The 18,300-nt window shown below is 51.2% G+C and overlaps 1 protein-coding gene across 9 annotated transcripts in view; it reads left to right on the top strand.

The window, feature by feature from the left end:
* Positions 1 to 18,300, top strand: part of SNX29 (sorting nexin 29) — a 590,085-nt gene that overhangs the window by 379,883 nt on the left and 191,902 nt on the right. The window contains exon 19 of one of the 9 annotated variants that reach the window (XM_070568521.1): positions 8,345 to 8,473. The exons of the other annotated variants lie outside the window; for them this stretch is intronic. Within the exon in view, the coding sequence (XP_070424622.1) occupies positions 8,345 to 8,407 (63 nt within the window). The 3' untranslated portion in view covers positions 8,408 to 8,473. Of the gene's footprint in view, positions 1 to 8,344; positions 8,474 to 18,300 lie in introns of those variants that run through there. 9 annotated transcript variants of the gene reach the window in all.

Genomic DNA, 18,300 nt, shown 5'->3' with positions numbered 1-18,300 from the left:
GTGTGCTCGATGAGCGGTGAAGAGAGTCGGAAGAGCTTGTCAAGAACATTTCTCAAAATAGGAGCTAGCAGTAAATGTTTTCGTTTGAGAAAGCTGGCCCTGGGAGGAGATTCCTTACAAGGGTTCATGGCAGTGGAGCTTCCCGGGACTTCTCAAAGAGCTCTGCTTTTCCCTTTCTGGAGACATAGTAGTAGCGTGGCTCAAAGTAAGGTTAAGGGACGGGACCGTTAAAGCAAAATCAGGCTGCTGTGACCGTAGGAACGAAGAGTAGGCTTATTGGGAAGAAAAGTAAAACATCAAAAAAATGAAATAAGGAACAAGTAAAACGCCTCCTGCTATTATTGCCACAGGAACTGAAACACTGCAGTTTGTGTGTGTGTGTATGTTTGTGCACATGTGTGCAATCAGTGCATTCCTTTCATTCAGTAAATATGCTAATCACTGTTAGGTGCTGAGTATATGCTAATGAGCAAAAGACTCCCATCCTTGGCCTTCATGGAAAATCTGGCAGAGCGTCCAGGAAGTTAGATTCTAGTTACAAGGATGCTGTGTATTCGAGACCCAGGCACCATTAGATGAGTTCCACATTGAGGGCACCAGGCTAAGATGGATGTTCCATCTCACAGCGGGGAGGGGCTTGCAGTGCAGTCTGCACGGCCTAAAATCTGCTGGCAGAAACTCCCTCTGCCTGGGACAATGCTGGGAGGGGCACCGCTGGTGTCGGCTTCCATTTTTGTGGACACGTGAGTTCACCTCTCTGTGACTCGGGTTGTGAGCATTGCATGAGTTAACCTATGGAAAGCACTTAGAATATGTCCTGAAGTGTACTAAGCTTTTAGTATGAAATGCCTGCTATTTATTAAATCCTGCTTCATTAAGTGTATCCCTACAAGCCACCTTACCGTCTTTATTTTAATAGAGCAGGATATAAATATTCTAAATAAATATCGCAGACCAGCCCTTCCCTTCAAATAAAAGCTGTGATTCCGAAGGCGTTCGGGTAGTTGAAGAAGGCCCACAGATGTCAGCATGCGTGTCAGCTACCTTTCCACTTTGCCTTTTCCTCTAAATGGACAGAAGTGCACATTAGTGGGTATTTGTCATTAGTGGAATTCTAAAAATCAAAAAGGAACATTTCCTTGGTGTCCAGCCCGGTCCCTGATACCCCGAAGGCTCTCAATCAATACTTTATGGATCAATTTTTTCCTCCTCTCAAACCTTATTTTTTAGCTGTGAAAACAGAAGTCCAGAGGAACCGCATGGCAAGGCAGAGACGTCGTAAGTGGGAAGGAAACGGTATAAACTGGCAGGCTGCTCTCCTCACTCTTAAAGCAAAATCAATTTTCCCTTCTTGTTGTGGCAGAGTCATAGAAACCAGTTGGCCAGGAGGCCTAATTGGATGCAGTTTGGAAATTCCCCGGCCTGAGCTGAAATGGAGGTTACCAGACAAGACTGTCGGCTCGTGCGTTATTTTTCAGAGCTCATTCCTGAGGTTGTTTTTGTGATGTCACTAATTAGAGTGCTTCGTTTTACTGCACAAAAGTGTAAATAGCCCTGCCGCTCACAGCGCCCTCCCCTCCCCTGCATCCTGCCCCTCTCGGGTCACCTAAGAGATCAAAACCTTCCCAAATCCGATGATGCTAGCTGAGACCACCCTCATGGAGCCCAAGGAAGCCAAAAACCGGGTCTCAGGAGAGATGAGAATGAGGAAGACAGTATTCCTGAGTTGTGCTGGTCACTGTGAATATCTGATACCTTTGCCTCAAAACAGTTCTGTCGGGCAGCAGCAGTAATAACATCATCTCCATTTTAGAGATAAGCTTGAGCTTCAGAGACATTGAGCAAGCTGATCAAGGCCACACAGCTTGTGAGTGACCAAACCAAGGCTTGAATCCAGTGTGTCTACTTCAAAGGCTGTGCATTTCCTGCTGACTGTACCCCCTCCCACCCCAACTCCAGCGAGCTGCCCCGATTCCTTTTGCTGAAATCCCCGTCTCAGCCAGAGATGATGGTGACCGCAGCAGACACCAGCTGAGCGTTTGACACTGTTTTCACATGATCCTCATGATATATACATATACCTGCAGTTGTTGCTGAATGTCTGTTTCTCAAAGTGCAGATTATTTAAATTGTTCAAGGCAATTGGGAAGTTTTTTTTTTAAGCCACCAGCCAGTGATCCCATTTGACTTGTAAAGGTCTTTCACTGTGACATCTTGCATTTATGCGCAGCCCTGCCTCTGGCAAAATACTCAAGGTTCTGAGCTGATGATGGGAAGAGAGCAGGTAATTTTTTCCAGATAATTCTCTAGCCTGCATTGTTGCCTGGAAAAGCCTGACCCCATCTTAGGACCTCATCTCGTTCATTCGGACCTCGGTCCACAGTGCTAATTCTAGAAGTGGTTGCCCAGGGCCCGAGACACAGCTGAGACTTTCCATCAAGTGTCTGGTTCACAGTCATGTCTTTCTGTCTTTTTCCAACACAACGAGCCGTTCTGATGGGGTGCTTTGAATAGTAACCCCTTGCGTCCAACCCTATCCAGTGTCTCACTTCTGATGAAGCGTCTTCCTTTGCCTTTTAGACAGTAGTGATTTGCTTTGGTTTCCACATTCAGTGTCCCCAGAGGGACCAGTTTGACTCCCAGTGATTGGTCATTCGAGTGGTTGCTGGCTGCCTGGGAGGTTTCCAATGGAGCAAGACTCAGTTCCGTTTCAAAAAACGTTTTCCGAGTGACGCACTTACTGCTGGATGTGGTGTCCCAACCTGGAGGCAGAGAGATGAGGAGACACGCCTCCTTACCCTCAGGTAGTACTCAGTCTCATTGGAAGGACAGAGGTGACAGGCACGGCAGCAGGTGGCGAGGGGACGGACAGTGATAGAGGTTGGCGTGGAGCACCATGGGAACGTGGAAGTTGGGTACAGTTGGGCGCAGGAGGAGAGACCAGGGAAGGGTGTTCCAAGGAGAAAATGTTCGAGGCAAGCCTCGCAAAATGAGTAGGACTTTGTCAGGCAAAGAAGGCAGGGTGGGGACAGGTAGAGGGCACAAGCTGAAGGAAGGCATAGCAAGGACAGGGAACAAGGCACATGTGGGGAGCTTGAAGTTGGCGGGTTCAGTTAGATCATGTAGTGCAAAGTGGATAATGAGGTTTGTATCTGGCACTTTCACTTAGAAACAGCAGAAAATTCAGCCCAAACTGGCTTAAGCAAAAGGGGCATTTATTACTCTCTGTCAGTGAATAGTCTCTGGGTAGGACTGGCTTCAGGCACAGGTTGATCAGGGGCTCAAATGAGATCCACCTGCTCTCACCATCTCCCTGTTCTGTTTTCTCTGGGCATATTCTCAGGCAGGCTTTCTTCTCTTTGGCGAAAGTCACCTGAGGCAGCTTTAAATATGATCAACTTGACGTCAAGTCAGTGAGAAAAGAGTAAGAATCTCTTTCCCATGAATCCCAGCAAAAGTCTTACCAAATCGTAGGAAATCATGTGCCCATTCTTGAACCAATCGTTGTGGCCAACGGAATGAGGGAATGAGCTGATTGGCTTAGGCCTGGGTCATAGATGTCATCCAAAGCATGCCACAGTAACCAAAGAGGGCGCCATTTATAGCAGGTGGCCCAAAGGAACTCATGTCCAGTACAGGCTGGCGAAGTGGGCTTTGTCTGCTGTGCCGAGGAGCTTGGCTGTTACCCGGAATGTGATGAGGAGCCTGTGAAGTGTTTCCAAGAGGAAGTGACACTGTATAATTGGTGGTTTAGGCCAGTCGTTGTGGCAGTGGGGAAGGAGGGGTTGATGGGCCATCTGGGGGTTCCGGCAAGAGTTGATGAAGGACTGAGCCCAGGAATGAAGAGGGAACAAACCCAGAACATGAGGAGGGACAATCAGCCAGACTCTGTACGTTCATTTGCCCAGTGAGAGAACTGAGTGGAACCGTACTGGCAGTCATGGCGGGGCCCAGTCCTGGGAGTAACAGGGCTGGGCCCATGATCTAAAACAGAATGGTCCCCTTCCAGAAGCGAGGGAGAAGGTCCATGTACTGCCCAGCCAGCAGGCACTTTTCTCCTTGAATAGAAGAGCTCCAGAAGCACTTACTGCTATTTGTATTTATTGAACAATCCTCTCCCCATGGCCCCCAAACTTGAGATAACACAGCTCCAGGGCTCTGTGAGAGGATGGAGATGCATGGAACAGAAACTCAGCTTCCCCGCCAGCCCCACGGGGTATAGATTTCATTTCCTTTGACAGCAGTCTTCTCGGTGCTGGGTGAAAGGAACGCTCAGGTTAGGAGTGTTAGTAACTCATCACTGAATGGTAGCCACCTCCTGTAACCCGTTATTTAACAATCTGGTGGTGGGTCAGCGTGCGGGTTGGCTCATGACCATCCCTGTTTTATTTGCCAACAGAAGATGCCCGTGCAGCAGCCTTTCGGCACTCAGGTGAATATGGCAGGCCACCACGCAGGGGTTGCACTGCTTCAAGAAACAGATGGTTTAAGCCAATGGGGTTGCTGGGCACCTTGCACTTTGCCTGTCCTGAAATAAGGGAATAATGTATCTGACCGTGCACCAGCAGCTTTACCCAGTTCCCAGCTGTTTGACTTTGGGAAAGTTATCGAGCCTCTCTGAACTTCAGTTTTGTCATCTGTAGATTGGGGCAGCTGTACCCACTCCATCAGATTGTTGTGAAGCTTAAATGAGATAAAAAAACAGCTGTAAGGTGTTTAGCACAAGTACTAGCTGTGTGACTCTAGGCAAGTTGGTGGACTTCTCTGAGATAATGTCCTTCATGGATTCTCAACCAGGAGTGATTTTGCCCTGAAGGGGACATTTGGCATGCCTGGAGGCATTTTTGGTTGTCACAGCTGGGGGCCGCTACTGGCATCTAGTGAGTAGAGGCCAGGGACGCTGCTAAACATCCTACAGTGTACAGGAAGCCTCCACAACAAAGAATGATCTGGTCCAAAATGTCAATAGGGCTGAGACTGAGAAGCTGTGAAAATACTTAGTGCAACACTTGGCTCTGAGTATGTTCTCAGACGGTAGCTATCAAGTGGTGGGCGCTGTGTGCCGGAGACCAAAGGCAGGTGTCCCCTGGGTGGTGGTGATGAAAGTACCAGAGCTCAGAGGAGAGTCTCCTGAGCCAGCTGGGAGGCAGGAAAGGTCGAGGGGGGCTGGGGCTGCTTCTAGGAGGAGAGGGCACCTGAGCTGAGTTTGGCCTGGATGGTGTGAGAGGAGGGGCACCAGCTGGGGGACTGGGGTGTAAGGACGAGGTGGCCTGGCCATGTGACTTCTGGACCCCGCTGAGTGTCAGTCACATGGGCCTGTGGGAGTGAGGAAAGGGGCCAGGTGGTGAGGGTGTTGGCAGCCACTGCGCTCCAGGACAGGAGCTGCCACCTCTGCTCCCATCCGAGATCGTGGCTCTGTCCTTTAAAGCTGGGTTTTAAAATAAAATTCCCCCTTGTTCTGACTGTGGCTGTCTCTTCTTTTGTTACTTTTGAGGCTGTTTGTTAGTGAGAGGCATGATTTAGGGCTTGGAGGTGGCCTTCATTCTGGTGAGTTGCTGAGCACCCACTTTCTCAAGGCACAGGGGCCCTAGAAGCAGAAAGGATTCCCAGCAGCAAGACTGGGCTCTCTGACCTCATGGCTGTGTGTGTGCCTCCATCTCCCACCTTCTTTGCAGGCGTGGATACCAGGGTACAAATGCAGCATTTCCACCAATAGACTGGCCACCAGGAGTCTGTGAAACAGGAAAGTTCAATCCATGGTGCTCCCCACCACTCCCCATTACCCTGTCCATGGCAGACATGACTAATCGATCACAGTCTTTCTGAGGCTGTGAGCTCTGACCCATCCTCAGAGTCCTCCTCCACACAGCCACTACCTGTCCCAGGCAGCCGCTACTAATGGACCTGAGTAGGCAGGCAGCTCTAAGCTTAGCAGATCTGCCATCCTTGTTCTAAGTCCTTAGTGGCTGTGTGGCCCTGGGTACATCACATGTGCCACAGAAAGCCATTATAGGACTTTGATTTGTGCTGTGGCCCTGTTGCTCTGGCTGTGGCATGGAGAAGGGGTGAGGAGGGAGAGAGCTGCCTTCATCCATGCTGACAAGAGTTCCTTCTCCCTTCTAGAAGACCTGTGCCTGTCAGCCAGCTCCAAGGCCCCCTTGACCACACCAGAGGGCGCCAGTCAGACATTGGCATCCATCTGGAGTTTTCTAAAGCACCCACAGCTCTGATATTCTGGGCTGGGCCTCCTGGACCCTGGGTCTACCCCTGTCAAAGGCCTTTTAATTGGGAACCTCCTCCATTCCTGGTCAGCCACAGGCCGAGCAATGGAAGCCGATTTGGCCAAGGCCGGCCGTGTCTGTAACGGACCTCTGGGTGGCTGTGGCTGCCTGCCGCCTCTCTGGCTCTCAGTGCCCTGGCACCCAGAAGTCCTCTTTCCTCCTCAGTGGCCAGTGTTCCTTGTCCCTTCCCTCCCTGGATTTTGGGTCTAGGTACCTACCTCTTTCTCTCTCATATGCTACCCTTCTGACTTGCCTGTTTTCAGTGCTGTGAATGTCGAGTATCTTCCCTACAAAGTCTATTTGTGCAGAGGCGGGGAGGTGGGGTTCACGCACATATGCAGACCTCGGTCCTGCCTGTCAAAGGCATCATCCATTGCCTGCTGTCAGGTAGCCACCAACAGGTCACTTTTACCTGGGGGTGGGATCGGGGAGGGGTAGCAGGAGTTGAGTGAGCCAAGAGAAATGTATGAGGTTTTGCTGGGCAGACTGCAGAGGGAGAGGTGTTGCAGGCAGAGGGCGGGGCACCGACAAGGACCACAGGGAGTGGAGGTGAGGGAGCACTCAGGGGTCACGTGGACAGCTCGCATGGATGCAGCCTGCGCTGCAGGGCAGAATGTGAGAGGGGAGGGTGCTGCCCGGCAGGCAGGGTGGAGAGCGGGAGGGGCCTCAGGTGCTTTGTCAGGGAGTGTGGACTTGATCTTCCCATCCGGGGCTTTCAGATTTGGGTTTGTGGTGACCGAGCGCTCCACTGAGGTGCCTCAGCTCCACCCAGGGTAGCACGGGAGAGGCAGGGCCCTGACCCCTCCAGGCTTAACCACAGCGGCTCTGCCTTCATCTCTTATGTGCATCAGGTCTACACATAGGATTTGGCTTGAAAAAAGGTTTGGTAGCTAAAAAGGATGCTTGAAAACTAAGAGCGGGAGTGGGGAGGGACATTTGAAGATTTTTAAGTTGACTGTAGTTGTTTAACCATCTTGGTTTTTGCCGTCACATCTGGCTCTCTGAGCCTCAGTTTATTCATCTGTAAAATAGGGACAACAGTAGTGCCTTCCTCTTGGCGTTTTTATGAGGACTAAATGCAGTACACAGCAGAGTGCTTAGCACCAGGCCTGGTCCACGGTCATTGCTCAGTACATGGTAGTAGCTGTTATCATAATTAGCATTAGTTCTCACGTCTTTTCTCTAGTCATTAGCATAGCTCAGAAACTCACAAAATTAATGTTAGTTGTCATTTCTCCTCCTTCCAGCCCAGAGTCCCATGGTGACAAATAGAGCTCATCCCCTTGTTCCTCTTTCACAGCCAACACAATGGAGGCTGGAGGAAAGATAGTGCAAGACAGCAGCTAAAAGGCTCAGGCTCGGAAGGTCAGACAGACGAGGCAGACTCTCTGCTCTGCAACTTTCTGGCTGTGTGAGTTTGAGCAAGTCGTGTAACCCCTCTGAGCCTTAGTTTCCCAGTCTGTAAAGTGCTTGGGATGATTAAATAAGATGTGTGGAATCAGTGCAGTGAAAAACAATGACCACATCGCAAGTGCTCAGTGGAGAGTTCCCTGTGCATTCGGCTTGCTCAGTTTCACCTATTCGAGCCAAGTGTGGCAGTCAGCTATGGCCACAGTAATGTGGTGGAACAAACAACCCCCAAACTCAGTGGCTGAGAAGTTCTTCATCCTTGCTCATATGTCTGCGGATTGTTTGGGGTTTGCTTGATCTAGGCTGGGCTTGGCTCCCAGCTGCAGTCGGTCCACTCCCCACATCTCATCCTTCTGGGACCAGCACATTAACCGGGACTCGTCCTCCTGGTGAAGGCAGAGCCATGCAGGTGCTTTCCAAGCCTCTGCCTGAGTTACTTGCTAATTTTCTGTTGGCCAGAGCAAGGGACATGGCCAAGCCCAAAGTCAAAGAAGCAGTCTGCCTCCAGGAGGAGGGACTGCAGAGCCACATGGCGGGTGACTGACGGGGGCGAGTGGAGGGTGAACTGGGGCCGGGAGTTCAACGAAGCCCCGTAGGCAAAGGAAAAGCAGAGAAAAATTTAAATATGTTGCCACCCTACCATTTCTCCTCAGGTCCCTCAAAGAAGCATGAGAGAGGAGACTATCTGCTGGCCCTTTTCTCCGTCTTGGTTGTAAAATTTCCCCCGGAGTGCAGTGTTTAAAGATCGGCCTCTTTTCCATAATTAAAAATCTTATAAAATTACATTTTGCCTGTAGCCCTTATGTATTATACAATACTGCGCGCATTGTACATTTCTGTCGCCAAATTACCGTTTGGGGTTATATACCAAACCAAGTTTACTGGACTTTATGGGCAATTTAAGAGATTTCCGGGTGGTAATTTTGACCAAGCTAGTTTTTTGCCTCCAGGCTGATCTTAAACATAAAGTTCAACTTCATCTAAATGGACTCTTTTATAAGGGTCCATAACCCCTTACTCAAAACTCTTGAGGTCAACACAATATAAGATAGATGTTTTCACATTTCCTTTCTTTTGGGATTTTAGGAAGGAATAAGGTCGTGGTCAGTGTGTTTGGGGCGGCCCCCTGTAATCAAACCCGTGGACATTTCTGCAGTGAAACAGGAGCATTCACGCTAAGAGGGATGAGTCAAGCCTACAACCACCTTCATTTTGGCTCAGTCAAGTTTTGCCACCAAATGAGTTTGCACTTAACCTTCGTAGAACCTTCTGGTTTTCAGAGCTTTTTGGATTTGGGAGCTGTGGATGGCGGGTGGTAGATGAGGGATTGGGCCTCTATTAGCATTGCTGCTGTTGGCATTGCCACCAGTGACACACAGGCTAGTGGCCCTGGGCCCTAAAAGCAGGCCCTCCCCCAGGGCCGTTGAGGCCATTGTTTTGCCCACGTCTATTGGCTTGGGTCAGCAGGTCCCAGATTTGTGGGTTGCACAGCTTGTCCTTCAGAGAAAGCTGGTCGGTCCGCTGCTGTGGGCTCAGACCCAGATCTTGGCTGAGTCTCAGGAGGAGCTGGTGAGGAGCCGTCTACAGTGTTCAGCTGCTAGATGGCCCCGGGCTGCCGAGTGCCCAGCTGGGATTAGGTCCCAGGCCTTCTGTCCGCCTCACCCTCTGTCGTCCTGTCGGCCACCACAAGCCGGGAGGGCTGGGGGCGCAGCTAGGATCTGGGAGTGAGTTTCCTAGAAGCGGGGCTGTACGTGTCTTCATGCAGCTGTGGGTTCTTACTTGAGCCCTTTTGGAGCCTGAAGCGCCCCCTCAGCTCTCGGAGGCTGCTCCCCCCAAGATGTGACACTGACCCTGAGGGGTGACACAAGGAGTGAATGAGGGTGGACGTGTGAGTGCCGCTGAGCGCTGGCCCACAGGGGCACTGAGGCGCGGAGTGTTCAGGCTGGGAACCTTGGGACTTCCGGTTCTCAGACCTGGCCAGTCACGGCCTCCTCGCTGTGCAGCGGGATGGGCCTCGGGACCTGCTTGGATGCTGTGAGATGACCTGTAAAAGCGTGTGCACCTGTGTATGTGTGCGCGCGGGCGTGCACCTGGTTGGGGGGGGGGACTGTAATTGTCTTAGGGAAGAATCCACAGGCTTTGTGAGTTTTTTCAGGGGGTCTGTGACCCGAGAAAGGTGGGAGGATTCCACAAGCAGTAGTGGCCTCCAGGGGGACATGGCAGGGAGACGAGTGGCTCAGGAGTTCCCCCTGCGTATGAGCTCCTGAAGGCCGGGGACCTTCATCGTCTCTGCCACGGGCCTAGAGAAAATGCTTTGTGTGTCTTGGTACCACAGGAGTGTTTGAATCAGGCTGCCAGAGTTGATTGTGACAACTCCTCTGCCATCACCAGGCAGGGCCTTTTCCCCTTGCCAAGTGGCAGTATGTCCCGGTATTCCCAAATGTTCATCCCAGCCCCATCTTGAACGTCAGGAACTTAAAAAAAAAAAGTGTCTTATGGGCGTCATCGAGGGAGGGATGAGTGCTCGGAGCAAATTAGCCCATTGCGGTGTTTGTGGTCTGCAGGCAGGCAGCATTCGGTTGTGTGGGGAGTTCCAGGGGCTCTTCCTCGTGGCCGGTCTCTCTTTAAGCGCACGTTGGAGAGAGGTGCTGAGTTCTCCTCTCACGCTGAAATGTTCCATTGTTCTGTGTGGTTTTCATGGCTCTGAAAAGATTACTGCAAAGATTCTTAAATTGGATGCTTCTCAAAGAGAAAGATTACAGACCATAAGCACAGGTCCGCAGCTCCAGAGAAAGAGCATGCATCTGGGGTGCCCTGGACGCCTGGGAGAGCTTCCAAGGCGTCACCTGGGGCTCTCGATCACACGTGAAGAAACTTTCAGGCCTGTGGGGGGCATACCTGCCCAGCTGCCTCCATGAGCCTGCGTGGAGCTAAGCCGGCAGCTTGTAGCATGGCTGCCCAAGCTTGCCACCATCTTTTTGGCTTTATTTAACTAAAGCCTCCTAAATGCATTTCGGTGGGGGATGGGTTTCCATAATGCCAAGACAAAGACGCTGAGGCGTTCTGAAGAAACCCAGACAGAGACTTTGAACGAATGCACAGGAGGAAGAAAAGTCTGGTCTTGGCGTGCCCATCGAAATACTGTGTGGTCTTGTTTCGTGACTGCCTGGGAATTTGTAGCTCTTTGATTAAGGATCAGTTCTAATTGGAGAGTCCTTTATTTATTATCCACATTTTTCTGTTAGAAAGTCATCATTGTCCTGTTCCTAGGGTGAGGAGGGAAGTACTTGTACTCTTGGTGTTGGCTCCAAGGTTGTCTGAGCCCACAGTTGCCAGAGTCACTGCTGAGGGTTCCAGAAGAAGCTTTGCCTTGTTGTAGAATAAGTTAAAGGGCCCTGAGGAGGGGTATCCTTGGCAGTGCTTTCTCAGTCTCCTGCTTCTCTGAGAATTGGCCCCTCCTCCCATATACACACTGCACAGATGCACAAAGGCAGTTGCCTGCCATAGCTGATTGGCCCAGAGTGAACACCCACCCAGGGCAAAACTATCCAGGTACTGGCTTAATCCCATTCTCTTTTGGTCTGAGTTCTTTTTTTTTTTTTTTTTTTTTGGTGAGGAAGATTGGCCATGAGTTAACATCTGTTGTTGCCAATCTTCCTCTATTTCATATGTGGGATGCTACCACAGGATGGCTTGATGAGCAGTGGGTATGTCCACACCCGAGATCTGAACCTGCAAACCCTGGTCTGCCCAAGCAGAGCTCGTGAACTTAACCACTATGCCACCAGACCTCCCCTGATCGAAGCTCTTTTGATTACAAGTGGCAAAAATGTTAACTTAAACTGGCTTAAACAAAATAGAATTTGTTGGCTTCTCTAACTAAAACGTTCAAGTGTGGCTTGATCCAGGGGCTCAGTCACTCTCCCTCCTTCCCCTTCTCTCCCTCCCCCTCATCCTTCTTCTCTGTCTTCCCCTCCTTCTCTCTCTCCATCCTGCTTCCCCTGTTGTGACTTTATTCTCTGGGTTCTCCTCCTTGACGTGTCACCAGCACCTCTGAGTTTGTGTCCTCATAGGCCAGTATAACTAGAAAACCCCTCACCTCTTTCCCACCTCTTCCCAGGAGCCAAGCTCCTGATTGGCCTGGCTTGGGCCCAGTGCCCTTCCTATGGTGCATGCAGGGCTTTGGTCGGCCAGACCGAGATCTCATGCTGGCCTCTAGGGTCGGAGCAGGTAGTGGGATCCACAGGGAGCACAGAGACTGGGGCTGGGTCGAGAGTGGGTCCGCAGAGGAGAGCTGAGATGCTGCTGCCAGAAGGAGGGGCGTGGATGCCGGGCAGAGGGAAGCAGCCAGTACTCACCACGGAGATGCCCTCCTGGAACGTTTGGGGTTGGATGAGCATTATCTGGGTCAGTCTGAATGTATGTGGGGCTGGGTTTGAAGGGTGCCGTGTTTGGATCTTGAGTTAAAAAGTAGAGAAAGCAAGCCTGTGGAGAGAGAGCAGAAACAAGTAGGCGTGTGAAAAGAGCAGCAGAGTGTAGGGACGCACGGCTAACTGCCCTGCTTCTGCACAGCTCCCGGTCCAGCAGCCCTTCCCGTCCGTAGTGCTCTGAGATATGCTCGTGTCCTTCTGTAAGCCTCCATTTCCCCAAGGCCAGCATGAAGTGGTTTTTCTTCTTGGCGATCAGCGAGTCCGTGACTAGGAAGAGAAGGACCAGGGACAGCATTAGGCTAGCCCACAGGGTTTCTCTCCAGGAGAGAGGCGTCCGGTTCCCAGTGGGGCCTGACCTGCCCAGGGCAGAAGCGTGGTGAGATGCAGCAGAGCCTGGCGTGGATCGAATTCTAGACATCGGGAGAAGCTACCAGTTCCCAAAAGCACAGTCAGCAGCTGTGGAGGAAGAGGGCCATTCTTCATCAATCAAAAGCGGCCTGCTAATGGCCATCCTCGTGGACTTATTGCCTCCTTGCCCGTTCGTTTGCACAAGAGCTGCTCGCCTGAGTGAGACTTGCTCGCACAGCCCACGTCTCTAGAGGCCGAATGCAGTTGAATAGTCCTGGTGTGTCTGACACTCTTTGTTCAGAAGGGGAAGCCTTGAAACCGTCTTTTGGGGGGGTAGTCATTTCTTTGGTGCCTTCAGAGTTGAATGTACTACTTGTACAGATGCCAAATGCTTTTCATACCATTTTGTTCTTACTCATTTCCTATTCTCAAGAACGTTTGATTTGGAAAAGTCTTGATGTAATTAAGCAAAGAAGAAAACTCCTCTTGTAGCTTTGGCCTGGCCTGCTCTCCTCCCACCTCCCCTTCTCGCTCGGGCCAGCTCCTCCTCATCTTTCAAGGCTTTGCTCAAACATCACCTCCTCCAGGAAGCCTTCCTCGATAGCTTCCACACTGCATTCCAGGATGCTTCTCCTTGTCTCCTGGCCTCCCGTGCTCCTCTCTGTCATAACGCTAACTCCACTGGACTGTAGTTTTTCTCTGTTTATCTGTCTGCCTCACCAATGTGTGAGCTTCTTTAGAGCAGGCATATAGCTTTTGCTAATAATAGCTAACTTTTGTTAAATATTTACATGCCAAGCGAAGTGGTTGATCTTAAACGTAATCCTGGAAGGTGCTAAAATTGCCCTCATTTTACATTAAGAAATGAACGCACTCGGAGAGGTTTAGTACATTACTTAAGGTTACACAGCTAATAAGGATGCGAAGCCAGGATCTGAACCCAGGCAGCCCCTGTCCCCAGACTGTGCTGTAATCACTGCCCCACACTGTCACTCCACCTCTGTCTGCATCCTTGCAGCTGGCACACGTCCTGGGGCTTGGCAGGTGCTCGGGACACACTGGGTGGACTGAAGTAGATCAGATCCCTGCAGAGGCGCAGCTCAGCCTCAAAGGACGTGGTCAGAGGTGGTTTTGCTGCTTTTATTACTGTGATTAGATCTAGAGGCAGGTTCGGGCTCCCACTCAGGTAGAATGTTACGGTCAGAGAGCGAGTTCCCACCACGGCCCTTCTCTCCGAGGCAGAGGAGCTTGCTCTGTGTCTACAGCTTGTCTCCCACACCAGCAGCTCCCTCAAAGGCCTTGGCTCTGAGGATGCAGAGGGAAAAGTAACTTCCCGTCTATCACAGCATCATCCCAGCTCTTAGGGGCTGAAAAACTATTTGGAACATCAGATCTTCCAAGAGGGTTTGCCTTTAAATTTCGTTATGTTGAAAGAATTCAGGCCTGTATGGAGATCAACACTGCAGACATTCTCAGCCCCTGCTGTGGCTTTGCACAGGCTGCCCAGCTAGGTCCCCTGCCTTGGGCAGGGCTGTGATGTCCCCGGCCCAGGGATTCTCATCCCTGAACCTGTGGCCCCGGTCGGCTCTGCTTGCCCACCCCATTCACTCATGGAGGTTTCTTTGTTCCTAAATGACAGAGATATTCCTTTCATTTTCATCTGTGGCCACGCATGTCACATATCTCTGTCTTAACACACGTCCCATTGTGTCTGGAGAGACAAGAGGAGGTTAGCTAGTCATTGTCTTCACAGAGCCCACCACAAGTCTCACCTGAAAAGTATCGTTTAATTTTTCTGTCACCAAAGTCAGTATTCAGTAGAGTATGGAAATTTGAAAACCCAGGAAACCATAAAGATAATAAAAATCTACCCACATTGAGAAATAACCACTGTGAATGTCTTGATTTGACTCCTGCAGAGTCTTATTTTGGGGGATGTAATGGCACACGCATGCACGTGTGATTGGAATCCTACTTATCAATAGATCATAAATTATTTCATAAACCTAAATTAAATATGTTGGAATAAACAAATGTCCAGCTTCCGCTTCCCCCTCCCTCCTACTCCAGGAAGACTTGGCTGGTATTTATCTGTGAAGAAAGACCCAGAAGACTGGCCTACTTCCCAGACCATCTGAGACTATCTGTAGTAGTTTCAGTGCTACAAAGAGAGGAACCAGGGGCCAGCCTGGTGGCACAGTGGTTAAGTGCACGTGTTCCACTTCGGTGGCCCAGGGTTCACCGATTCGGATCTAGGGTGCGGACCTACACATTGCTTGGCAAGCCATGCTGTGGTAGGCATCCCACATATAAAGTAGAGGAAGATGGGCACGGATGTGAGCTCAGGGCCAGTCTTCCTCAGCAAAAAGAGGAGGATTGGCAGCAGATGTTAGCTCAGGGCTAATCTTCCTCAAAAAAAAAAAAAGAGGGACCAGTTTTTGGCAGGTGGATGTCTTTTGCAATGCACACGGCTGAGGGGGTATGATGTGCATGACTCAGGCGTCCATTCTGCAACATGCGACTGCAGGATGAGGTCATATTTCCTTCTAAAATTCCCAAATATGATCATTGGTGCCCCCAGCAGCTTGATTGCCGGAAATTAGCTCCCATCAAAATGGCTCCAGCTATTTCTGAATGCTCCAGGGACTGTCTCACGTGCACTCAGGGACCTGCCCCTTCTGACTTTCTCCGTGGCCCCTGATGTGGCTATCCATGCTAAAGATGACCCTCGTTAGGCCACTGGGCTTCTGGGCACAGCTGCCTACTGGTAACCTTCGTCGCTCTGGCTTGGGGTGGGGAAGGGGATACAGTGCTTTCTTTGCTTTGCTTTTCAAACCCAAATATGGCAGCTGGGCCTGTTCCTCATGTTCCCTCAGTGCAACCAAAACCAGGCTAGGATTTTTAATAGAACTCTGCCGACAGCGTAGGGAACCTAGCAGAGAAATGCAATATGGGGGCAAGCTCTCAGTTGTGGCTACTCTGTGGCAGCACTCAGATGCAGAGACCCTCAAGATCAGGCTGTCTTCAGGGGTCTCTGAAGGGTGGCTCCGTGCCTTACTTCTGGTCTCCAACTCCCTTGAAAGGGCCAGACTGCAGCCCCCCAGGGAAGGGTTCTACCTGGAGCCCAGGGTCAGCAACCGTGAATCCCAGAGCGTGGCAATATCACGCCGATCTCCTCCCTAATTCTCTGGCCAAAGCTATTAGCAGTGGCTGGGACTGAGGGGGCTGCAGTGGGCGTCTGGCAGAGCAGGGGTGTCCTTGGTGGGCCTGAGGGGATTGCAAGGTCCGTTAATTTAGCAGGTGGGCATGAAGTGGAGACTCCCCGTGAGTCTTCTGTGAGAGTCCATCTGCATCTGACCTTCATCGGAAATGCTCCTGCCCTGACTTACCGAGTCATAGACTAGCAAAGGCTAGGCCCCAGGGCAGGAGCTCTTTGAGTCAGGGGGACCAGAGTCCCTGTCTTCACTGCTAGCTTCCCATGGTCTTGGTGAGGAGGCATTGTGTGGTGACAGGAGGACATGGGCCCTGGGCTCAGCGGGCCTGGGCTTCAGTCTTTGCTTCCCTTCTGACTAGCTCTGTGTTGGACCCATGGCTCAGCCCCAGTAGGATAGATGGCAGATAAAAGTCAACGGGCTAACCCTGCTTCCTGGACTGGTGTGTTAAAAAAAAAAGTTTCCTCTCCCCTAGAGCATCGCATCTGTGTTCCCCATCAGGTAACCCAGAAGTGAGTGAAAGAGCACTCGTTTGTACCCCTGAAGCAGAGGTCCGTGCTCTCGTGATGCCCCCTCCATGCCGGCTCAACGGCAGATGACACTCCGGTGTTCTGGGAGCCCCTGGGTCATGTGGTAGACACGCAGCCGTCAAGCATACACACAGGCACGAAGGGGACCTCCTGCCTTTGTGGGACTGAGGGGTGAGGCCCATCAACAAGCAAAGCAAAGCAAAGCACCTGTGTCCGCCCCGACCTGTCCATCCGTCCATCCATTCCTTCCATTCTTTTACAAAATGTATGTCAGTGAATGCGTATTGAGTGCCTCCTTTGTGCTGGGGCAGAGGACGAAACCAACCAGATCTCGTGGGGCTCATCCTCCGGTTGAGAGGGCCAGACAGTTAGCAGGTAGAGAAGTGAATACCTATGGGGCCAGATGGTGGTTGTGCTGGGGGACAGCAGCGACAGTTGATCCGGAAGCGTAAGGGAGTGAAGGGACAAGTATTCAACAGCAATGGCAAAAGCCCTGACACTCCACCCCTTTTATCATCCTATGACATGTGACACTCGGCTCTGCCCACCCCCCAGCGTCCTCTCGCATGCCTCTTGTTCTCCTGTGCCACCGCCCTGGCCGCCTTTCGGTTCCCTCCTGCTCCACGCTTCTCTTGCCATCCGCTGGCCTCTGAATTCACCCTGCCCTTTGCCCAGAGCTGTGTCCCCTCCATGACTGGTCCACTCTGACACATTGTTTTGTCTCAGGTCACAACACCCCTGCTCGGCGAACCTAACCCCATTCCAGGCCGAGCACAGCGGCGAGAACTGTGCCCTCTTCCTTGTAGCCTCATCTCCACGTGGAATGACACTCTCCTGTGTGTGGTGATTTGCATAAGGTCGGCTCTCTTCCCTTCCACCTGTGGGCTCCAGGAGGGCAGGGATTACGCCTGGTTTTGTTCTCCATGGTACCACAGGGCCAGCCCTGAGCTTGGTGCGTAGGAGGCCCCAATGGTTTCCCAGAGGATGGAACACCCAGTTCTGCTCGGGCACCAGCAAAGATGGGAGAAAGAAGAGACCTGGCCTGAGCAGGGTCTTGAAGGAAGAGCAGTTCCCTGACCCCAGGGTCCAGCAGCTGTCGCCTCCGAAACCAGTCAGGTGCAGTCTGGTGGGAAGGTGGGTCTTTGGGCGCTGCCGGCCACGTGCTTCAGAAGTGTGGAATTGGCATCAAATGTCCCGAGACAGGAGGCTTGGCTGGAGTGTCATGAACACAGTGTGTGCCGTGCCCCATGACCCTCCCCCGGCAACAAGGAGCCTGCTGTCAGCCTGGGTCAATTGTGGTGTCGCCGTTCGGGTGTAGCAGAGACCAGGCGGTCTATTCCACGTCTACACCGCTCATTCCGTATCCTTCTTTAAAAAGAATGCGGCGTCGTGCTGGCACTGCCTAGTAAATAACGTGTTTCTGCCTTTCCTAGTCTGCCTCATTTGCATAACCCAGTGAACTGAAAAGTCGTTTTTCTCCCGCTAAGTTATCCATCTTATTCTCAGCATTTGGCTGCAATAATATCACTCCATCAGTGTGGTCGCACAGTAATTCAGGCATTTTCTTCTAGCAATGAGGACACTTATAGTTAATAACACATGAAGCCATTTCATTAAAAGGAAAGTTTTGTGAGGATACATTAACACAGGCCGCCAACCAAAACACAAATCATTTCACTCCTTGGATATTAGGAAGCAAAATGAATTAGGAACCTAAAGCCATTTTTAAAGGAATCTTTGTTATCCTAATGTCATCTGGCTGTCTCTGCGTTTAACAATCCACAGAAAGGACATCGGGGTTTCGAGTTTATAGCACTTGTTTTTCTCGGAGATGGAGACACTGCTGCGTGGGCCTTGGGTGTCGCATCAACTTAAGGCCCAGTTCTGGTTCTGCTCCTCACTCATTTTGGGCTCCGAGTCTCTCTTCTAAGGCGTATAAAATGGCAGGGCTTTGGTGAAGATGTATCTTTCACTCTTGACTTGTAGCAACAGGCATAAAAAAGTGTCTGGCTCTGAGGTGGAGGCAGCCCGATCATTAAAAAGTCTCCTGAAGTTTGAAGCGGAGAGGGGTGCATTTGATCTATGCTAA

Source organism: Equus przewalskii, chromosome 12, assembly GCF_037783145.1.
Source record: "Equus przewalskii isolate Varuska chromosome 12, EquPr2, whole genome shotgun sequence".
Taxonomy (NCBI): Eukaryota; Metazoa; Chordata; class Mammalia; order Perissodactyla; family Equidae; genus Equus; species Equus przewalskii.
The sequence above is the reverse complement of the archived record's forward strand: the minus strand, read 5'-3'. Positions and strand labels throughout refer to the sequence as shown.